At 71.9% G+C, this 17229-nt stretch overlaps 2 protein-coding genes across 2 annotated transcripts; both read right to left on the reverse strand.

Annotated features, from left to right (window-relative positions):
* Positions 1 to 1345: 1345 nt before the first annotated feature.
* On the reverse strand, positions 1346 to 5397 carry HAUS4 (HAUS augmin like complex subunit 4). Its single transcript, XM_089774443.1, has 9 exons — positions 5255 to 5397; positions 3290 to 3526; positions 3105 to 3224; positions 2462 to 2602; positions 2275 to 2371; positions 2057 to 2202; positions 1849 to 1979; positions 1652 to 1720; positions 1346 to 1569 (listed from the first exon to the last, which is right to left on the reverse strand). The coding sequence occupies exons 2-9, from the start codon at positions 3521 to 3523 to the stop codon at positions 1386 to 1388; spliced, it is 1122 nt and encodes a 373-aa protein (XP_089630569.1). The 5' UTR covers positions 3524 to 3526; positions 5255 to 5397; the 3' UTR covers positions 1346 to 1385.
* A 4028-nt stretch (positions 5398 to 9425) lies between these two features.
* On the reverse strand, positions 9426 to 16217 carry C30H14orf93 (chromosome 30 C14orf93 homolog). Its single transcript, XM_089774448.1, is given in 15 exon segments — positions 9426 to 9978; positions 9981 to 10123; positions 13066 to 13177; positions 13328 to 13431; positions 14548 to 14609; positions 14678 to 14712; positions 14715 to 14741; positions 14744 to 14842; positions 14845 to 14883; positions 15710 to 15854; positions 15856 to 15895; positions 15897 to 16014; positions 16017 to 16070; positions 16073 to 16177; positions 16180 to 16217. Coding segments are annotated over 15 exon segments (1359 nt in total). The 5' UTR covers positions 16214 to 16217; the 3' UTR covers positions 9426 to 9736.
* Positions 16218 to 17229: the final 1012 nt, after the last annotated feature.

A 17229-nucleotide genomic window follows, 5' to 3' on the forward strand; every position in this document is an offset into this window, starting at 1 on the left:
TGTTTACCACCCAGCTGCTTTGGGGCAGGCAGGACCCCCCGGATCTCGACGGGGGCAGGGAAGGTTTCCTGCCTCGCTGTCTCCCTTTCTCGAGACCCCGGCGCAGCGCGTGGCTGTTTGCCAGGAAGGAGCCACGGATCCGGATCCCTCGCGTGGCAGCAGCTCCCAGGGCCCGTGGCCTCCCCCGGGCGCTTCTCCACACTGGACTTCGTCGCCCACGCCGGCCCCTGGGGCCCCCACTCCCCTCGGGCTGAACAGGCCAGGGGAGTTCTGCGGGGCGCGCTTACCCTTCTCCCCTCTGACCCTCCACTGCCACCCCTTGGGCCCCACTTCCCCAGCCCCAGGACAACCCAGCGGGGCGGGGGAAAGGGAGCCCCTGGGGAGGGACCGTGGCGTCCCATCAGGTGCGGCCCCTTTGCCCAGAGCCCCAGGCCTACTCCGGGTTCAGTCACCACCCTGTGGGCCAGTGCGCTGAGCCCCCTCCCCCAGGGAGCAGCTGGGGGTTCCCTGGCCCGGGGCAGGCCGGGGCTGGCTCTCACCTGCCCCCAGGAAGGGCCCTGCCTGCAGCTCCCCACACTCTCACCCCATCCCTGCTGTGCGCCTCAGGCTGCAGCTGCTGCACTGGCAGCTCTCAGGGCACGGCCGGCTGCGAGCCTAGAACGGGCCCAGGACTCCGGGGTCTCTCCACAGGGGCCAGTGCCTAGAACGGGGCCAGGACTCTGGGGTCTCTGCCCAGGGGCCAGTGCCTAGAACAGGGCCAGGACTCCGGGGTCTCTGCCCAGGGGCCAGTGCCTAGAACGGGGCCAGGACTCCGGGGTCTCTGCCGGCTGGGGGGGCTCCCCAGAGGCCAGGGCCTAGAACGGGGCCAGGACTCCGGGGTCTCTGCCCAGGGGCCAGTGCCTAGAACGGGGCCAGGACTCCGGGGTCTCTGCCGGCTGGGGGGCTCCACAGGGCCCAGGGCTCCGGGGTCTCTGGCGGCTGGGGGGCTCCACAGGGCCCAGGGCTCCGGGGTCTCTGGCGGCTGGGGGGCTCCACAGGGGCCCAGGGCTCCGGGGTCTCTGGCGGCTGGGGGGCTCCACAGGGGCCCAGGGCTGCGGGGTCTCTGGCGGCTGGGGGGCTCCACAGGGGCCCAGGGCTGCGGGGTCTCTGGCGGCTGGGGGGCTCCACTGGGGCCCAGGGCTGCGGGGTCTCTGGCGGCTGGGGGGCTCCACAGGGGCCAGGGCTGCGGGGTCTCTGGCGGCTGGGGGGCTCCACAGGGCTCAGGGCTCTCTGGCGGCTGGGGTGGGGGTGGAGCGGGCGGCGCAGGGGCCGGGCCGGGGAAGGACACCAGGCGCCCGGAGCCAGCGCAGTTTCACCGTGTTTATTGGCGCCCGGGGCCCAGGCGCTCAGTGGCAGCCCCGGCTGAACTCCTGCAGGGCCCAGTGCTTGTTGTCGATGCGCTCCCGCAGCCGGCTGTACTCCTGCACCAGCCCCTCGAACTCCGGCCCCAGGCTCTCGTAGGCCCCCAGGATCTTCCGCGCCGTGGCCAGCTCCTGCTCCTGCTGCTGCACGGCGCCCTGCAGGCCGGCCCTGCCGAGAGGGGAGGGTGAGTGCCAGGAGCCCGATCCCACCGCCCTCTGCCCTCCCCCAGGCCCCCTGCCCGCCCCTGTACCTGATGAGGCGATGCACCTCCACCTTCTCCGGCGAGTAGGTGTCCAACAGCACGCTCAGCTCCTCCATCCTGCACGAGAGCCCAGCAGGGAGCCCTGAGCCAGGCTGGCCGGGCTCCCAGCCCACCCCCCACAGGAGCGCTGAGCCCCACAGCCCTGCCCCCACGGCACCGCCGGCCCCTCCCGCCTGCCCTCTCACCGGATCTTGAGGAACATGGCGCTGCACTTGGCCTCCAGGTAGTGCGTGTTGAGGCGGTCGAGCTGGGCCTGTGTCCCCAGCCGGTGCTCCTGGGCCAGCTGCCGCAACAGGCCCAGGCATCGCAGGAGAACCTGGGGGGAAGAAGAGGGGTGAGCGCTCAGAGGGGCGGGCCCCAGGCAAGCCCCACCCCACGCGGCCCAGCCCGTACCTGTGGGTAGGCTGCTCTCTGCCTCTCCAGCAGCCCCATCAGCTCCAGGTGCCGGCTCCGGGCGTCCTGCAGGCGCCGCTGCTCCGCCGCCAGCCCCTCCGCCATGGTCCAGAGCATGGCGCAGCGCGCCGTCTCCCCAGCGCTGTCTGGGGGGGGACAGTGGTCAGAGCACGCCCCGGTGTCCTCCCCCACGCCGACCCTCCTCCCAACCAGCTCACCGCTCTCGGGCCGGTGGTAGCTCAGCAAGGCCAGGCCCTTCCGCCGGAGCCGCTCCTCTATCTCCTGGGGGAGGCGCTGCTGGAGCACTTCCACGTCCTGCACCCGGGGCGGGGGGACACAGACCGAGGGCTCAGTGCCCGGACCCCAGCTTCCCTCCCCCTTCCCTGTCCAGGGGGGCTGGGTTACCTGGCTCGGGGGCAGCAGCTCCAGCAGGTCGGAGGCCCCCAGGCCCAGCAAGGGGGGCCGGTTGCTGTGCAGGGAATGGCCCGGCTCCAGGATGCGGCTCAACTCCCCCACCAGCAGCCGCTGCTCCAGCGCCTCCAGGAACTGGGGGGGAGGAAACGGGGTCAGAGGATGGTTCGGGGCACCTGCCTGTGGCTGGGTCCATGGGGCCCAGGGAATTACCTGTGGGGCCTGGCGGGGAGGGCAGCACTCAGTATGCTGGAGGGAGCTGGAGCGGCTGAGCGATGCAGGGCGCAGGCTGGGGGTGGGTGTGGGGGACCCCTGCTGCTGCCCACACCAGGCCCCCAGTATCTCCTGGCTGGTACAGGTCAGGGGAGGGGCTTTGGGGAAGAGGTGCAAGAGAGGTCAGAGGGGCGAGAGCAGGGCAGGAAGATGTGGGGTGGGTGGGGTGCCCAAAAGCCACTTAGCGAGGGCCCTGAATATGGGGTATCCCTGTACTGCCCCCCACTCCCTGCTGTCCCTCTTCTCCCAACCCCTCACTTCAACCCCACGTCCCTGCCCCTCCCCCCCGCTTTGTGTTTCCTCTCCTGAGCTCCCAATACCTCCCTTCCCCTCCCTCCAGTGCCCCCGGCCCGCCACAGCTCACCTGCCTGTCCTGCAAGGTAGGGGCGGCTCCCGCCTGCTCCATCAGCGCCTCCTGCAGGAGCCGGTGCAGGGCCTCCCAGCGCAGCCAGGCCGCCCGCCGCAGCCGCAGCTCCTTCTCAGCCTGCGGGGGGCGAGAGGGGTGAGCGGGTGCGATGTGGGGGGCAGCCCCCCCACACACAAACTTACCTGCTCCAGTTGGCGGGCCAGGGGGGCGCTGAGACCACAGGGCTGCAGGTGGGGGGTAAGGCCCCGCAGCAGGCTGGCCAGGCCGGGGTAGGCGCTGGCATCCTCCTCCGTCAGCAGGCAGACGGGGCTGGTGGGGGACGAGGAGGCATCGCCGGGGGGGGGCAGGGACACCCCCCAGCCACCCCCCCACTTACCTGCTGCCAGCAGCTCAGCCCCCTGCGTCTCCGCAGACATCGCCTGCCAGAGACAGGGTGAGCGGGAGCACAGCCGCCCGGGGCCCCCATGCCCACAGGACCCCACAGCCCCGTCCCTCTGCCCCCCACCCACCCACAGCCCCCCTGTCCCTCTGCCCCCCACCCACAGCCCCCTGTCCCTCTGCCCCCCACCCAACCCACAGCCCCCTGTCCCTCTGCCCCCCACCCAACCCACAGCCCCCTGTCCCTCTGCCCCTCACCCACAGCCCCCTGTCCCTCTGCCCCCCACCCACAGCCACCTGTCCTCTGCCCCCCACCCCACCCACAGCCCCCTGTCCCTCTGCCCCCCACCCACAGCCCCCTGTCCCTCTGCCCCCCACCCAACCCACAGCCCCCTGTCCCTCTGCCCCCACCCAACCCACAGCCCCCTGTCCCTCTGCCCCTCACCCACAGCCCCCTGTCCCTCTGCCCCCCACCCAACCCACAGCCCCTGTCCCTCTGCCCCCCACCCCACCCACAGCCCCCTCCCTCTGCCCCCCACCCACAGCCCCCTGTCCCTCTGCCCCCCACCCAACCCACAGCCCCCGTCCCTCTGCCCCCCACCCAACCCACAGCCCCCCTCCCTCTGCCCCCCACCCACAGCCCCCGTCCCTCTGCCCCCCACCCAACCCACAGCCCCCTGTCCCTCTGCCCCCCACCCACAGCCCCCTGTCCCTCTGCCCCCACCCAACCCACAGCCCCCTGTCCCTCTGCCCCCCACCCACAGCCCCCTGTCCTTCTGCCCCCCACCCACAGCCCCCGTCCCTCTGCCCCCCACCCAACCCACAGCCCCCGTCCCTCTGCCCCCCACCCAACCCACAGCCCCCTGTCCCTCTGCCCCCACCCAACCCACAGCCCCCTGTCCCTCTGCCCCTCACCCACAGCCCCCTGTCCCTCTGCCCCCCACCCAACCCACAGCCCCCTGTCCCTCTGCCCCCCACCCCACCCACAGCCCCCCTCCCTCTGCCCCCCACCCACAGCCCCCTGTCCCTCTGCCCCCCACCCAACCCACAGCCCCCTGTCCCTCTGCCCCTCACCCAACCCACAGCCCCCTGTCCCTCTGCCCCCCACCCACAGCCCCCGTCCCTCTGCCCCCCACCCAACCCACAGCCCCCTGTCCCTCTGCCCCCCACCCACAGCCCCCTGTCCCTCTGCCCCCCACCCACAGCCCCCGTCCCTCTGCCCCCCACCCACAGCCCCCTGTCCCTCTGCCCCCCACCCAACCCACAGCCCCCTGTCCCTCTGCCCCCCACCCACAGCCCCCCTCCCTCTGCCCCCCACCCACAGCCCCCTGTCCCTCTGCCCCTCACCCAACCCACAGCCCCCTGTCCCTCTGCCCCCCACCCACAGCCCCCGTCCCTCTGCCCCCCACCCAACCCACAGCCCCCTGTCCCTCTGCCCCCCACCCACAGCCCCCTGTCCTTCTGCCCCCCCACCCACAGCCCCCGTCCCTCTGCCCCCCACCCAACCCACAGCCCCCCTGTCCCTCTGCCCCCCACCCACAGCCCCCTGTCCCTCTGCCCCCCACCCAACCCACAGCCCCCCTGTCCCTCTGCCCCCCACCCAACCCACAGCCCCCTGTCCTTCTGCCCCCCACCCACAGCCCCCTGTCCCTCTGCCCCCCACCCAACCCACAGCCCCCGTCCCTCTGCCCCCCCTCCCACAGCCCCCCTCCCCCAGGCGCTGGGGGGGGTCGGACCGCGGTGAGAACAGGCGGGCGGCGCGAGCTCACCCTTCGCCAGGGGGCGCGGTGACGTCACGGTGCAGCGGCCCTTCCCGCCTTAGCTCCCGAACCCGACCCGCCGGGAGGGCGGGGCTTCGAGCCGGCAGCCAATGGGAGTGCGGGGGCGGGGCTCCGACCGGGAGGGGAGGGGCTGTGAGGGGGGAGGGGAGGGGCTGTGAGGAAGTGGGGAGCTGGGAGGGGCTGTGAGGGGGAGAAGGGGAGGGGCTGCGAGGAAGTGGGGAGCAGGGAGGGGAGGGGCTGTGAGGGGGAGGCGGGGAGGGGCTGCGAGGAAGTGGGGAGCGGGGAGGGGCTGTGAGGGGGAGGGGGAGGGGAGGGGGAGGAGGGGAGGGGCTGCGAGGAAGTGGGGAGCTGGGAGGGGCTGTGAGGGGGAGGCGGGGAGGGGCTGTGAGGAATTGGGGAGCGGGGAGGGGCTGTGAGGGGGAGGCGGGGAGGGGCTGCGAGGAAGTGGGGAGCGGGGAGGGGCTGTGAGGGGGAGAAGGGGAGGGGCTGTGAGGAAGTGGGGAGCTGGGAGGGGAGGGGCTGTGAGGGGGAGGCGGGGAGGGGCTGTGAGGAAGTGGGGAGCAGGGAGGGGAGGGGCTGTGAGGGGGAGGCGGGGAGGGGCTGCGAGGAAGTGGGGAGCGGGGAGGGGCTGTGAGGGGGAGGCGGGGAGGGGCTGTGAGGAAGTGGGGAGCGGGGAGGGGCTGTGAGGGGGAGGCGGGGAGGGGCTGCGAGGAAGTGGGGAGCGGGGAGGGGCTGTGAGGGGGAGAAGGGGAGGGGCTGCGAGGAAGTGGGGAGCTGGGAGGGGCTGTGAGGGGGAGGCGGGGAGGGGCTGCGAGGAAGTGGGGAGCTGGGAGGGGCTGTGAGGGGAGGCGGGGAGGGGCTGCGAGGAAGTGGGGAGCGGGGAGGGGCTGTGAGGGGGAGGCGGGGAGGGGCTGCGAGGAAGTGGGGAGCGGGGAGGGGCTGTGAGGGGGAGGCGGGGAGGGGCTGTGAGGAAGTGGGGAGCTGGGAGGGGCTGTGAGGGGGAGGCGGGGAGGGGCTGTGAGGAAGTGGGGAGCTGGGGGAGGGGCTGTGAGGGGGAGGCGGGGAGGGGCTGCGAGGAAGTGGGGAGCTGGGAGGGGCTGTGAGGGGGAGAAGGGGAGGGGCTGTGAGGAAGTGGGGAGCGGGGAGGGGCTGTGAGGGGGAGAAGGGGAGGGGCTGTGAGGAAGTGGGGAGCGGGGAGGGGCTGTGAGGGGGAGGCGGGGAGGGGCTGCGAGGAAGTGGGGAGCTGGGAGGGGCTGTGAGGGGGAGGCGGGGAGGGGCTGCGAGGAAGTGGGGAGCTGGGAGGGGCTGTGAGGGGGAGGCGGGGAGGGGCTGCGAGGAAGTGGGGAGCTGGGAGGGGCTGTGAGGGGGAGGCGGGGAGGGGCTGTGAGGAAGTGGGGAGCTGGAGGGGCTGTGAGGGGGAGGCGGGGAGGGGCTGTGAGGAAGTGGGGAGCGGGGAGGGGCTGTGAGGGGGAGGCGGGGAGGGGCTGTGAGGAAGTGGGGAGCTGGGAGGGGCTGTGAGGGGGAGGCGGGGAGGGGCTGTGAGGAAGTGGGGAGCGGGGAGGGGCTGTGAGGGGGAGGCGGGGAGGGGCTGTGAGGAAGTGGGGAGCGGGGAGGGGCTGGGGAGGGGGGGAGGGTGGGAGGGGCTGATGGTGGGGAGCGGGGAGGGGCTGTGAGGGGGAGGCGGGGAGGGGCTGTGAGGAAGTGGGGAGCAGGGAGGGGCTGCGAGGAAGTGGGGAGCAGGGAGGGGGAGGGGGAGGCGGGGGGCTGTGAGGAAGTGGGGAGCGGGGAGGGGCTGTGAGGGGGAGAAGGGGAGGGGCTGCGAGGAAGTGGGGAGCAGGGAGGGGAGGGGCTGTGAGGGGGAGGCGGGGAGGGGCTGCGAGGAAGTGGGGAGCGGGGAGGGGCTGTGAGGGGGAGAAGGGGAGGGGCTGTGAGGGGGAGGAGGGGAGGGGCTGCGAGGAAGTGGGGAGCTGGGAGGGGCTGTGAGGGGGAGGCGGGGAGGGGCTGTGAGGAATTGGGGAGCGGGGAGGGGCTGTGAGGGGGAGGCGGGGAGGGGCTGCGAGGAAGTGGGGAGCGGGGAGGGGCTGTGAGGGGGAGAAGGGGAGGGGCTGTGAGGAAGTGGGGAGCAGGGAGGGGAGGGGCTGTGAGGGGGAGGCGGGGAGGGGCTGTGAGGAAGTGGGGAGCAGGGAGGGGAGGGGCTGTGAGGGGGAGGCGGGGAGGGGCTGCGAGGAAGTGGGGAGCGGGGAGGGGCTGTGAGGGGGAGGCGGGGAGGGGCTGTGAGGAAGTGGGGAGCGGGGAGGGGCTGTGAGGGGGAGGCGGGGAGGGGCTGCGAGGAAGTGGGGAGCGGGGAGGGGCTGTGAGGGGGAGAAGGGGAGGGGCTGCGAGGAAGTGGGGAGCTGGGAGGGGCTGTGAGGGGGAGGCGGGAGGGGCTGGGAGGAAGTGGGGAGCTGGGAGGGGCTGTGAGGGGGAGGCGGGGAGGGGCTGCGAGGAAGTGGGGAGCGGGGAGGGGCTGTGAGGGGGAGGCGGGGAGGGGCTGCGAGGAAGTGGGGAGCGGGGAGGGGCTGTGAGGGGGAGGCGGGGAGGGGCTGTGAGGAAGTGGGGAGCTGGGAGGGGCTGTGAGGGGGAGGCGGGGAGGGGCTGTGAGGAAGTGGGGAGCTGGGAGGGGCTGTGAGGGGGAGGCGGGGAGGGGCTGCGAGGAAGTGGGGAGCTGGGAGGGGCTGTGAGGGGGAGAAGGGGAGGGGCTGTGAGGAAGTGGGGAGCGGGGAGGGGCTGTGAGGGGGAGAAGGGGAGGGGCTGCGAGGAAGTGGGGAGCTGGGAGGGGCTGTGAGGGGGAGGCGGGGAGGGGCTGCGAGGAAGTGGGGAGCTGGGAGGGGCTGTGAGGGGGAGGCGGGGAGGGGCTGCGAGGAAGTGGGGAGCTGGGAGGGGCTGTGAGGGGGAGGCGGGGAGGGGCTGTGAGGAAGTGGGGAGCTGGGAGGGGCTGTGAGGGGGAGGCGGGGAGGGGCTGTGAGGAAGTGGGGAGCGGGGAGGGGCTGTGAGGGGGAGGCGGGGAGGGGCTGTGAGGAAGTGGGGAGCTGGGAGGGGCTGTGAGGGGGGAGGCGGGGAGGGGCTGTGAGGAAGTGGGGAGCGGGGAGGGGCTGTGAGGGGGAGGCGGGGAGGGGCTGTGAGGAAGTGGGGAGCGGGGAGGGGCTGTGAGGGGGAGGCGGGGAGGGGCTGTGATGAAGTGGGGAGCGGGGAGGGGCTGTGAGGGGGAGGCGGGGAGGGGCTGTGAGGAAGTGGGGAGCAGGGAGGGGCTGCGAGGAAGTGGGGAGCAGGGAGGGGAGGGGCTGTGAGGGGGAGGCGGGAGGTGCTGTGAGGAAGTGGGGAGCGGGGAGGGGCTGTGAGGGGGAGGAGGGGAGGGGCTGCGAGGAAGTGGGGAGCAGGGAGGGGCTGCGAGGAAGTGGGGAGCAGGGAGGGGAGGGGCTGTGAGGAGGAGGCGGGAGGGGCTGTGAGGAAGTGGGGAGCAGGGAGGGCAGGGGCTGAGGGGCTAAGGCAGGTCCCAGCCCCCACACCGCATGGTGCTCTGCCCCCATCCTGCCTCTGAGTTTGTTCACTCTGGAGCCTACTGATGTCCGAGCCCCTTACCCTCCGGCTGCTCTGTCTCAGCCCCAGGGCTTTCCCATGCAATAGCCCAGGATCATGGGAGGGGGGCAGAGGGAGCCCTGTGTGGGTCCAGAAATATAGTCACATGACTGATTTGCATATGCTAATTTGCCCAGTCCAGATAGTCTGTCCAAAGGGAAGGGGGGCAGAACGGGAGACAAAGGCAGCTGCCAGGCAAGCCGGGCCTGGCCACAGACTCCCCCCCACAGCTGAGGCCCCCCACCCCGGCGAGAACCCAGGTGTCCCGGGTCAGGGAAGCGGTGGAGACAGCAGCGAAAGGAGACACTGAGGCAGGGTATCAGAGTGAAAAAGGCCTCCTGTTACAGGGGTCTCCCCCTTGTCATTGTGTGCCCCCCACATCAGCCTCCTGCCCCACAAGTCCCTGGCGGGACAGCCCTTTTGCAGGGCCCCCCCAGTCACGTGTCCTCCTCCAGCTTGAGATCAGGCTCAGTGGGGCTGGGGACGGCCCACCCCGTCCCTTTTCCCCACAGCGGCCATCTTGGCGGTGGGGTGGTCATCTTGAGGTGAGGGAAGGAGCTGGGTGGGGGAGGGACACCCCACTCTCCTGCCCCCCAATGGGCATGTGTGGCTCACATTCTCCCCCAGAGGTTCCTAGCAGCACTTGGGGGGGACACGCCGGTCCTGCCCCCTCACAGGTCCCAGCTGTATCATGCTGAACGTGGGGCGGCCGTCTCCCCATCACACCCCATTTCCTGTCCTTGTCCCCCGGGGTCCTCTGGCAGCCGTCTTGGTTCCCTCCACGTTCTCCACCTTGCGCCCACGTCGGGGGGTCCCCCGTGGCAGCCATCTGCGGTGCGGGGCGTCCGTCCCAGCTCACTCGTCCTTCTCCACCTTGATCTCGACGAAGGGCCGCAGGTCGGGGCAGAAGGCCTTGTGGGGCGAGGGGAAGGCCCCCTCCTCCGGGCGCTCCTGGAAGTGGGGGTCGTAGAGGTGGGGGGGCAGGAGCTGGGCCTCGGCGGAGGGCAGCCGCTCCGAGGGGGGCCCGTAGACCCGGTTGGCCTTGGCGCCGTGCTTGGCGTTGATGTCCAGGCGGTAGCAGAGCTGGGTGAGGGGGCGGCGCGGAAGCGGGGGGGCCGCGCCACCCACACCCCCGGCTCGCTCAGGCTGTCCTCCTCGTCCGACATGAGCTCCTCCGTCACGCCCCGCCACAGGCCCTGCTCCTCGGGGCCCAGCAGCCGCGCCACGCCCGTTGGCGAAGAGCTGGGGGGCGAGCGGGGTCGCCCCGCCCCACCCCCCTGGTGCCCTGCTCCCTTCTGGCAGAGCCCTCCCTCCCTCCCCTGCTGCACCCCCCAGAACCCCACACCCCTGCCCTGCTCCCCCCATGGCCTCACCCCCCTACTCTGCACCCCCCAGACCCCCACCCCTGCCCCCTCCCATGGCCTCTGCCCTACTCTGCACCCCCCAGAACCCCACACCCCTGCCCTGCTCCCCCCATGGCCTCACGCCCCTACTCTGCACCCCCCAGAACCCCACACCTCTGCCCTGCACCCTCCACGGTCCCACCCCCTGGCTTGCACCCCCATGGCCCCACACCCCTACTCTGCACCCCCCAGAACCCCACACCCCTGCCCTGCTCCCCCCAGCCCCACACCCCTACTCTGCACCCCCCAGAACCCCACACCCCTGCCCTGCTCCCTCCACGGTCCCACCCCCCCTTCTGCACCCCCAGAACCCCACACCCCTGCCCTGCTCCCCCCATGACCTCACCCCCTACTCTGCACCCCCCAGAACCCCACACCCCGCCCTGCCCCCCCATGGCCACCCCCCCTACGCACCCCCAGAACCCCACACCCCTGCCCTGCTCCCCCCATGGCCTCACCCCTACTCTGCACCCCAGAACCCCACACCCCTGCCCTGCTCCCCCCATGGCCTCACCCCCCTACTCTGCACCCCCCAGAACCCCACACCCCTGCCCTGCTCCCTCCGGTCCCACCCCCCCTCTGCCACCCCCAGAACCCCACACCCCTGCCCTGCTCCCCCCATGGCCTCACCCCCCCCTGCACCCCCAGACCCCCACCCCCTGCCCTGCTCCCCCCATGACCTCACCCCTGCTCCACCCCCCAGAACCCCACACCCCTGCCCTGCTCCCTCCACGGTCCCACCCCTCTGCACCCCCCAGAACCCCACACCCCTGCCCTGCTCCCCCCATGACCTCACCCCCCTACTCTGCACCCCCAGGGCCCCACACCCTGCCTGCTCCCCCATGACCCCACCCCTACTCTGCACCCCCCAGAACCCCACACCCCCTGCCCTGCTCCCCCCATGGCCTCACCCCTACTCTGCACCCCCCAGAACCCCACACCCCTGCCCTGCTCCCCCCATGGCCTCACCCCTACTCTGCACCCCCAGACCCCACCCCCTGCCCTGCTCCCCCCATGGCCTCACCCCCCTACTCTGCACCCCCCAGAACCCCACACCCCTGCCCTGCTCCCTCCTGGGTCCCACCCCTGGCTGCCCCCCCATGGCCCCACATCCCCACCCTGCTCCCCATGACCTCACCCCCCTACTCTGCACCCCCCAGAACCCCACCCCTGCCCTGCACCCTCCACGGTCCCACCCCCTTCTCTGCACCCCCAGAACCCCACACCCCTGCCCTGCTCCCCCCATGACCTCACCCCCCTACTCTGCACCCCCCCCACACCCCACACCCCCCATGGCCTCACCCCCCTACTCTGCACCCCCCAGAACCCCACACCCCTGCCCTGCACCCCCCACCCCTGCACCCCCACTGCACCCCCAGAACCCACACCCCTGCCCTGCTCCCCCATGGCCTCACCCCCCTACTCTGCACCCCCATGCCCTCAGCCCCCCCCCTACTCTGCACCCCCCAGAACCCCACACCCCTGCCCTGCCCCCCTCCACGGTCCCACCCCCTGGCTCGCACCCCCCATGGCCCCACCCCCACCCTGCCCCCCCCCACCTCACCCCCCTACTCTGCACCCCCCAGAACCCCACACCCCTGCCCTGCTCCCTCCACGGTCCCACCCCCTTCTGCACCCCCCAGAACCCCACACCCCTCTGCTCCCCCATGACCCCCCACTGCACCCCCAGAACCCCACACCCCTGCCCTGCTCCCCCCATGGCCTCACCCCCACTCCCCCCCAGCCCACCCCCTGCCCTGCTCCCCCTGGCCCCTCCCCCTACTCTGCACCCCCAGAACCCCACCCCCTGCCCTGCACCCTCCACGGTCCCACCCCCTTCTCTGCACCCCCTGGCCCCACACCCCTGCCCTGCTCCCCCCATGGCCTCACCCCTCACCCCCTCCCCACCCCTGCCCTGCCCCACCCCCTTTCCTGCACCCCCAGAACCCCACACCCCTGCCCTGCTCCCCCCATGGCCTCACCCCTACTCTGCACCCCCCAGAACCCCACACCCCTGCCCTGCTCCCCCCATGGCCTCACGCCCCTACTGCACCCCTGAACCCCACACCCCTGCCCTGCTCCCCCACACCCCTACTCTGCACCCCCCAGAACCCCACACTCCTGCCCTGCTCCCTCCATGGCCTCACCCCTACTCTGCCCCCTGAACCCCACACCCCTGCCCTGCTCCCCCCATGGCCTCACCCCCAAACTGCACCCCCAGAACCCCACACCCCTGCCCTGCTCCCCCCATGGCCTCACCCCCCTACTCTGCACCCCACACCCCTGCCCTGCTCCCCCCATGGCCTCACCCCCCTACTCTGCACCCCCCCCAGAACCCCACACCTCTGCCCTGCACCCTCCCGGTCCCACCCCCTGCACCCCCCAGCCCCACATCCCCGCCCTGCCCCCCCCCATGGCCTCACCCCCACATCCCCAGCCCTTGCAGCCTCTTGGCCCCCCACCCCACAACCCCAGAACCCCACCTCTGCCCTGCACCCTCCACGGTCCCACCCCTGGCTTGCACCCCCATGGCCCCACATCCCCGCCCTGCTCCCCCCCCCGCTGGCCTCACCCCCACATCCCCACCCTGCAGCCCTTGGCTTGCACTCCCAATGGCCCCACACCCCTACTCTGCACCCTCCACGGTCCCACCCCCTGGCTTGCACCCCCCCATGGTCCTATCCCCCTACGCTGCCCCCCATCGGCCCGCCCCCTGGCTTGCACCTCCAGGCCTCTGTCCCCGGCTCCATCAGGCCCCCCACCCTCCGCCGGGCTCCTCACCCGGTGGCGCGGCTCCGCAGTTTCTTCTCCTCCTTCTCCTTCAGCCCCTTGAAGGGGTTCAGGGAGTTGCGATACTCGCGGCGCTTGGTCAGGAAGTGCGCCACGCAGGCACCTGGGCACGACAAGGGCGCCATGGGGAGGAGGTCAGACTGGGGGGGCACAGAGGGGGGCAGAGGCCAGGCAGGGCCGTGCCGGGGGGCAGAGGGGGCAGAGGCCGGGTAGGGGTGCCCCACGGGGCACGGGAGTATAAACATGCACTCACCCTTCAGCTCCTTGTCGGTGTAGTTGTGCTGGCTCGTCACCAATTCATGCCTCAGTTTCTCCAGCAGGAATTTCACGACCCCGATGTTCCAGGACGACTTGATGCTGCCAAGGGGCCAGAAGGGAGGGCGACCAGGCAGGACTAGTGGTTAGGGCTGAGAGCCAGGACTCCTGGGCTCTGGGCCTGGCACCAGGTGGTGCTGGGGGCTAGTGGTTCGAGCACGGGGCCGGGGCGTGCCAAGACTCCTGGGCTCTGGGCCTGGCACCAGGTGGTGCTGGGGGCTAGTGGTTAGAGCACGGGGCCGGGGCGTGCCAGGACTCCTGGGCTCTGGGCCTGGCACCAGGTGGTGCTGGGGGCTAGTGGTTAGCGCACGGGGCCGGGGCGTGCCAGGACTCCTGGGCTCTGGGCCTGGCACCAGGTGGTGGTGGGGGCTAGTGGTTAGAGCATTGGGGCCGGGGCGTGCCAGGACTCCTGGGCTCTGGGCCTGGCACCAGGTGGTGCTGGGGGCTAGTGGTTAGAGCACGGGGCCGGGGCGTGCCAGGACTCCTGGGCTCTGGGCCTGGCACCAGGTGGTGCTGGGGGCTAGTGGTTAGAGCACAGGGGCCGGGGCGTGCCTGGGCTCTGGGCCTGGCACCAGGTGGTGGTGGGGGCTGGCACAGGGGCCGGGGCGTGCCAAGACTCCTGGGCTCTGGGCCTGGCACCAGGTGGGGGCTAGTGGTTAGAGCACGGGGCCGGAGCATGCCAGGACTCCTGGGCTCTGGGCCTGGCACCAGGTGGTGCTGGGGGCTAGTGGTTAGAGCACGGGGCCGGAGCATGCCGGGACTCCTGGGCTCTGGGCCTGGCACCAGGTGGTGCTGGGGGCTAGTGGTTAGAGCACGGGGCCGGGGCGTGGGACTCCTGGGCTCTGGGCATGGCACCAGGTGGTGCTGGGGGCTAGTGGTTAGAGCGGGGCCGGGGCGTGCCAGGACTCCTGGGCTCTGGGCCTGGCACCAGGTGGTGCTGGGGGCTAGTGGTTAGAGCACGGGGCCGGGGCGTGCCAGGACTCCTGGGCTCAGGGCATGCCACCAGGTGGTGGTGGGGGCTAGTGGTTAGAGCACGGGGCCGGGGCGTGCCAGGACTCCTGGGCTCTGGGCATGGCACCAGGTGGTGCTGGGGGCCAGTGGTTAGAGCAGGGCCGGGGCGTGCCAGGACTCCTGGGTCCCTTGCAAGGAAGGACTCACCTCTCGGAGCCATTGAACCTCCTGTCGTTGGTGATGTGGTTGTGCACGTTATGGACGAGTTTCTGTGGGTCAGACAGTCAGTCATTGGGGGGGCTTTTTCCTGGGTGCCCCCCCCCACGCACACACTCACCGACAGCACCAGGTCCCTCTTGCGCCGGGCGTTTTGGGCCCGCTGCCCCGGCTGCGGCAGGGGCGCTGGCGAACCCCAGCGAGAACCGGAACCCGGGGCCGGCGGGCCGTGCCAGGGGCTCCTCGGAGCTGGAGGGCTCAGGCTCCCGGCCGACTGGGGAAGGGGAGGGGTGGTGGGGAAGGCCGGAGCCGCTACTCGCTGTGGACCTCCCGGGGAACGCTCTTCCTCCACCTGTGGGGGAGAGCTGTGTCAGACGGAGGAATTCCTCAACCAGCAGCCCCCAGCCCCCAACTCCTAGCAGTACCCTTCAAGCCTCTGCCCCCCGGCGCCAAGCAGGGTCGTGACTCCCACAATGCTTTGCTGCCCGGCGGCTCTGGGCAAGGACTGTGGGAGCCGGGGATGGGGGCGGCGGGCGGCGTGACTCCCCTGTGCTTTGCTGCCCAGCAGCTCTAGGGCAGGGACTGTGGGAGGCCGGGGATGGGGGCGGCGGGTGGACGTGACTCCCACAGTAACACGCAGCGGCTCTGGGAGCAGGGACTGTCACCAGAGAGGCGGGGATGGGGGCGGCGGGTTGGCGTGACTCCCACAATGCTTTGCTGCCCAGCGGCTCTGGGGCAGGGACTGTGTGAGCCGGGGATGGGGTTGGCGTGACTCCCCGTCTTTGCTGCCAGCTCTAGGGCAGGGACTGTCACCAAGGAGGAGGCGGGGATGGGGGCGGCGGGTTGGCGTGGCCTCCCCAGTAACTGCTGCCCATGGGGCAGGGACTGTGTGAGCCGGGGGATGGGGCTGGCGGGTTGGCGTGACTCCCACAATGCTTTGCTGCCCAGCGGCTCTAGAGGGCAAGGTTGCATGTGGAAGCCGGGGATGGGGACGAGCGGGTTAAGCGTGACTCCCCCAATGCTTTGCTGCCCAGCGGCTCTGGGGCAGGGACTGTCACCAGAGGAGAGAAGCGCGGGGATAGAGGCGGCGGGTTGGCGTATTCCCCAGCCTCCCTACAGTAACTTTGCTGCCCAGCGGCTCTAGGGCAGGGACTGTCACTGGAGGGCGGGGTATCTGCGGCTCACACACCCCACCCGGTGCGTGTCTGCAGGCGGCGGGGGAGAAACAGGTGTCCAGGCAGGCCCAGCCGCCGCCCCAGCTGTCTCAGCTCCTCGATCACCACTTGGATGGCCGTGCCCCAAGCCTTCGGCCTCCTCCTCCTCCTCCTCCGGTAGCTGGAGGTGGGGGACTGGCCTTGGGAGCGGGGGGCGCCCCACTCCGCAGCCCCTACCTCCTCCTCAGCAGTGAGGCCTGGTTGTTGGCCTTGGCCAGGGCCAGGGCGGCCTCGGCCAACCCGCGGCCTTGTCCAGGCGCTGTTGGGTGAGGTGCAGCAGCTGCTCCGAGCTCTGCACGCCAGCCCGTGGCCCGAGACGCTGATGGGGTGCCGGGGGCGGGGGCTGCCGGCCGCCTCGCCCCCCGGCTCCCGCTTGCAGGTGCAGCAGCAGCAGGTGGCCTCGGGGGCGGGGGCGAGAAGAGGATGGTGGCACTGAAGGCCATGGTGGGCCCGAGAGCGCCCACTCAACGGCGGCGCCGGAGCCCATGGCGGGCGGGCGCTGCAGGGCGGGGGCAGGGAAGGTCAAGAAGAAACACGACCTCGGGGAGGACAGCATGACCCAGGATGGGCCTGGAGGATGGCGTGAGGGGGGGGGGGGGGGGGGGGGGGGGGGGGGGGGGGGGGGGGGGGGGGGGGGGGGGGGGGGGGGGGGGGGGGGGGGGGGGGGGGGGGGGGGGGGGGGGGGGGGGGGGGGGGGGGGGGGGGGGGGGGGGGGGGGGGGGGGGGGGGGGGGGGGGGGGGGGGGGGGGGGGGGGGGGGGGGGGGGGGGGGGGGGGGCCCCCCCCCCCCCCCCCCCCCCCCCCCCCCCAAGATGGAGACAGGGGGTGTCTGTGAGCCGGGTGGGCAGGGCCAGTTGGCATGACACAGGGTTTGCCGTGATGCAGACGGAAGTGTTGGCTTCACACAGGGCTTGCCATGATGCAGGGCGGGATGTGTCTGTGTTGGCATGACACAGGGCTTGACATGATGCAGGCGGGGGTGGCCATGACGCAGGAGCTTGACATGATTCAGGCTGGGGGGTAGGTGACGCAGGGCTTGACATGATGCAGGCGGGGGGTAGGCGTGATGCAGGGCTTGACATGATGCAGGCGGGGTAGGCGTGACGCAAGGCCCGACATGATGCAGGCGGGGAGTGGCGTTGCGCAGGGCTTGACATGAGGCGGGGGGCTCGGCTTGACATGATGCAGGCGGGGGGTAGGCGTGACTACGGGGCTTGACATGATGCAGGGCGGGGGTGGCGTGACGCAGGGGCTTGACATGATTCAGGCTGGGGGTAGGTGTGACGCAGGGCTTGACATGATGCAGGCGGGGGAGTAGGCGTGATGCAGGGCTTGACATGATGGAGCGGGGGTAGGCGTGACGCAGAGGGCTTGACATGATGCAGGCGGGGGTAGGCGTGACGCAGGGCTTGACATGATGCAGGCGGGGGGCTGTTGTATATTATAAGAACTTATTTCTC

The sequence above is a fragment of the Pelodiscus sinensis genome, chromosome 30 (genome assembly GCF_052426305.1).
Source record: "Pelodiscus sinensis isolate ZL-2025 chromosome 30, ASM5242630v1, whole genome shotgun sequence".
NCBI lineage: Eukaryota > Metazoa > Chordata > Testudines > Trionychidae > Pelodiscus > Pelodiscus sinensis.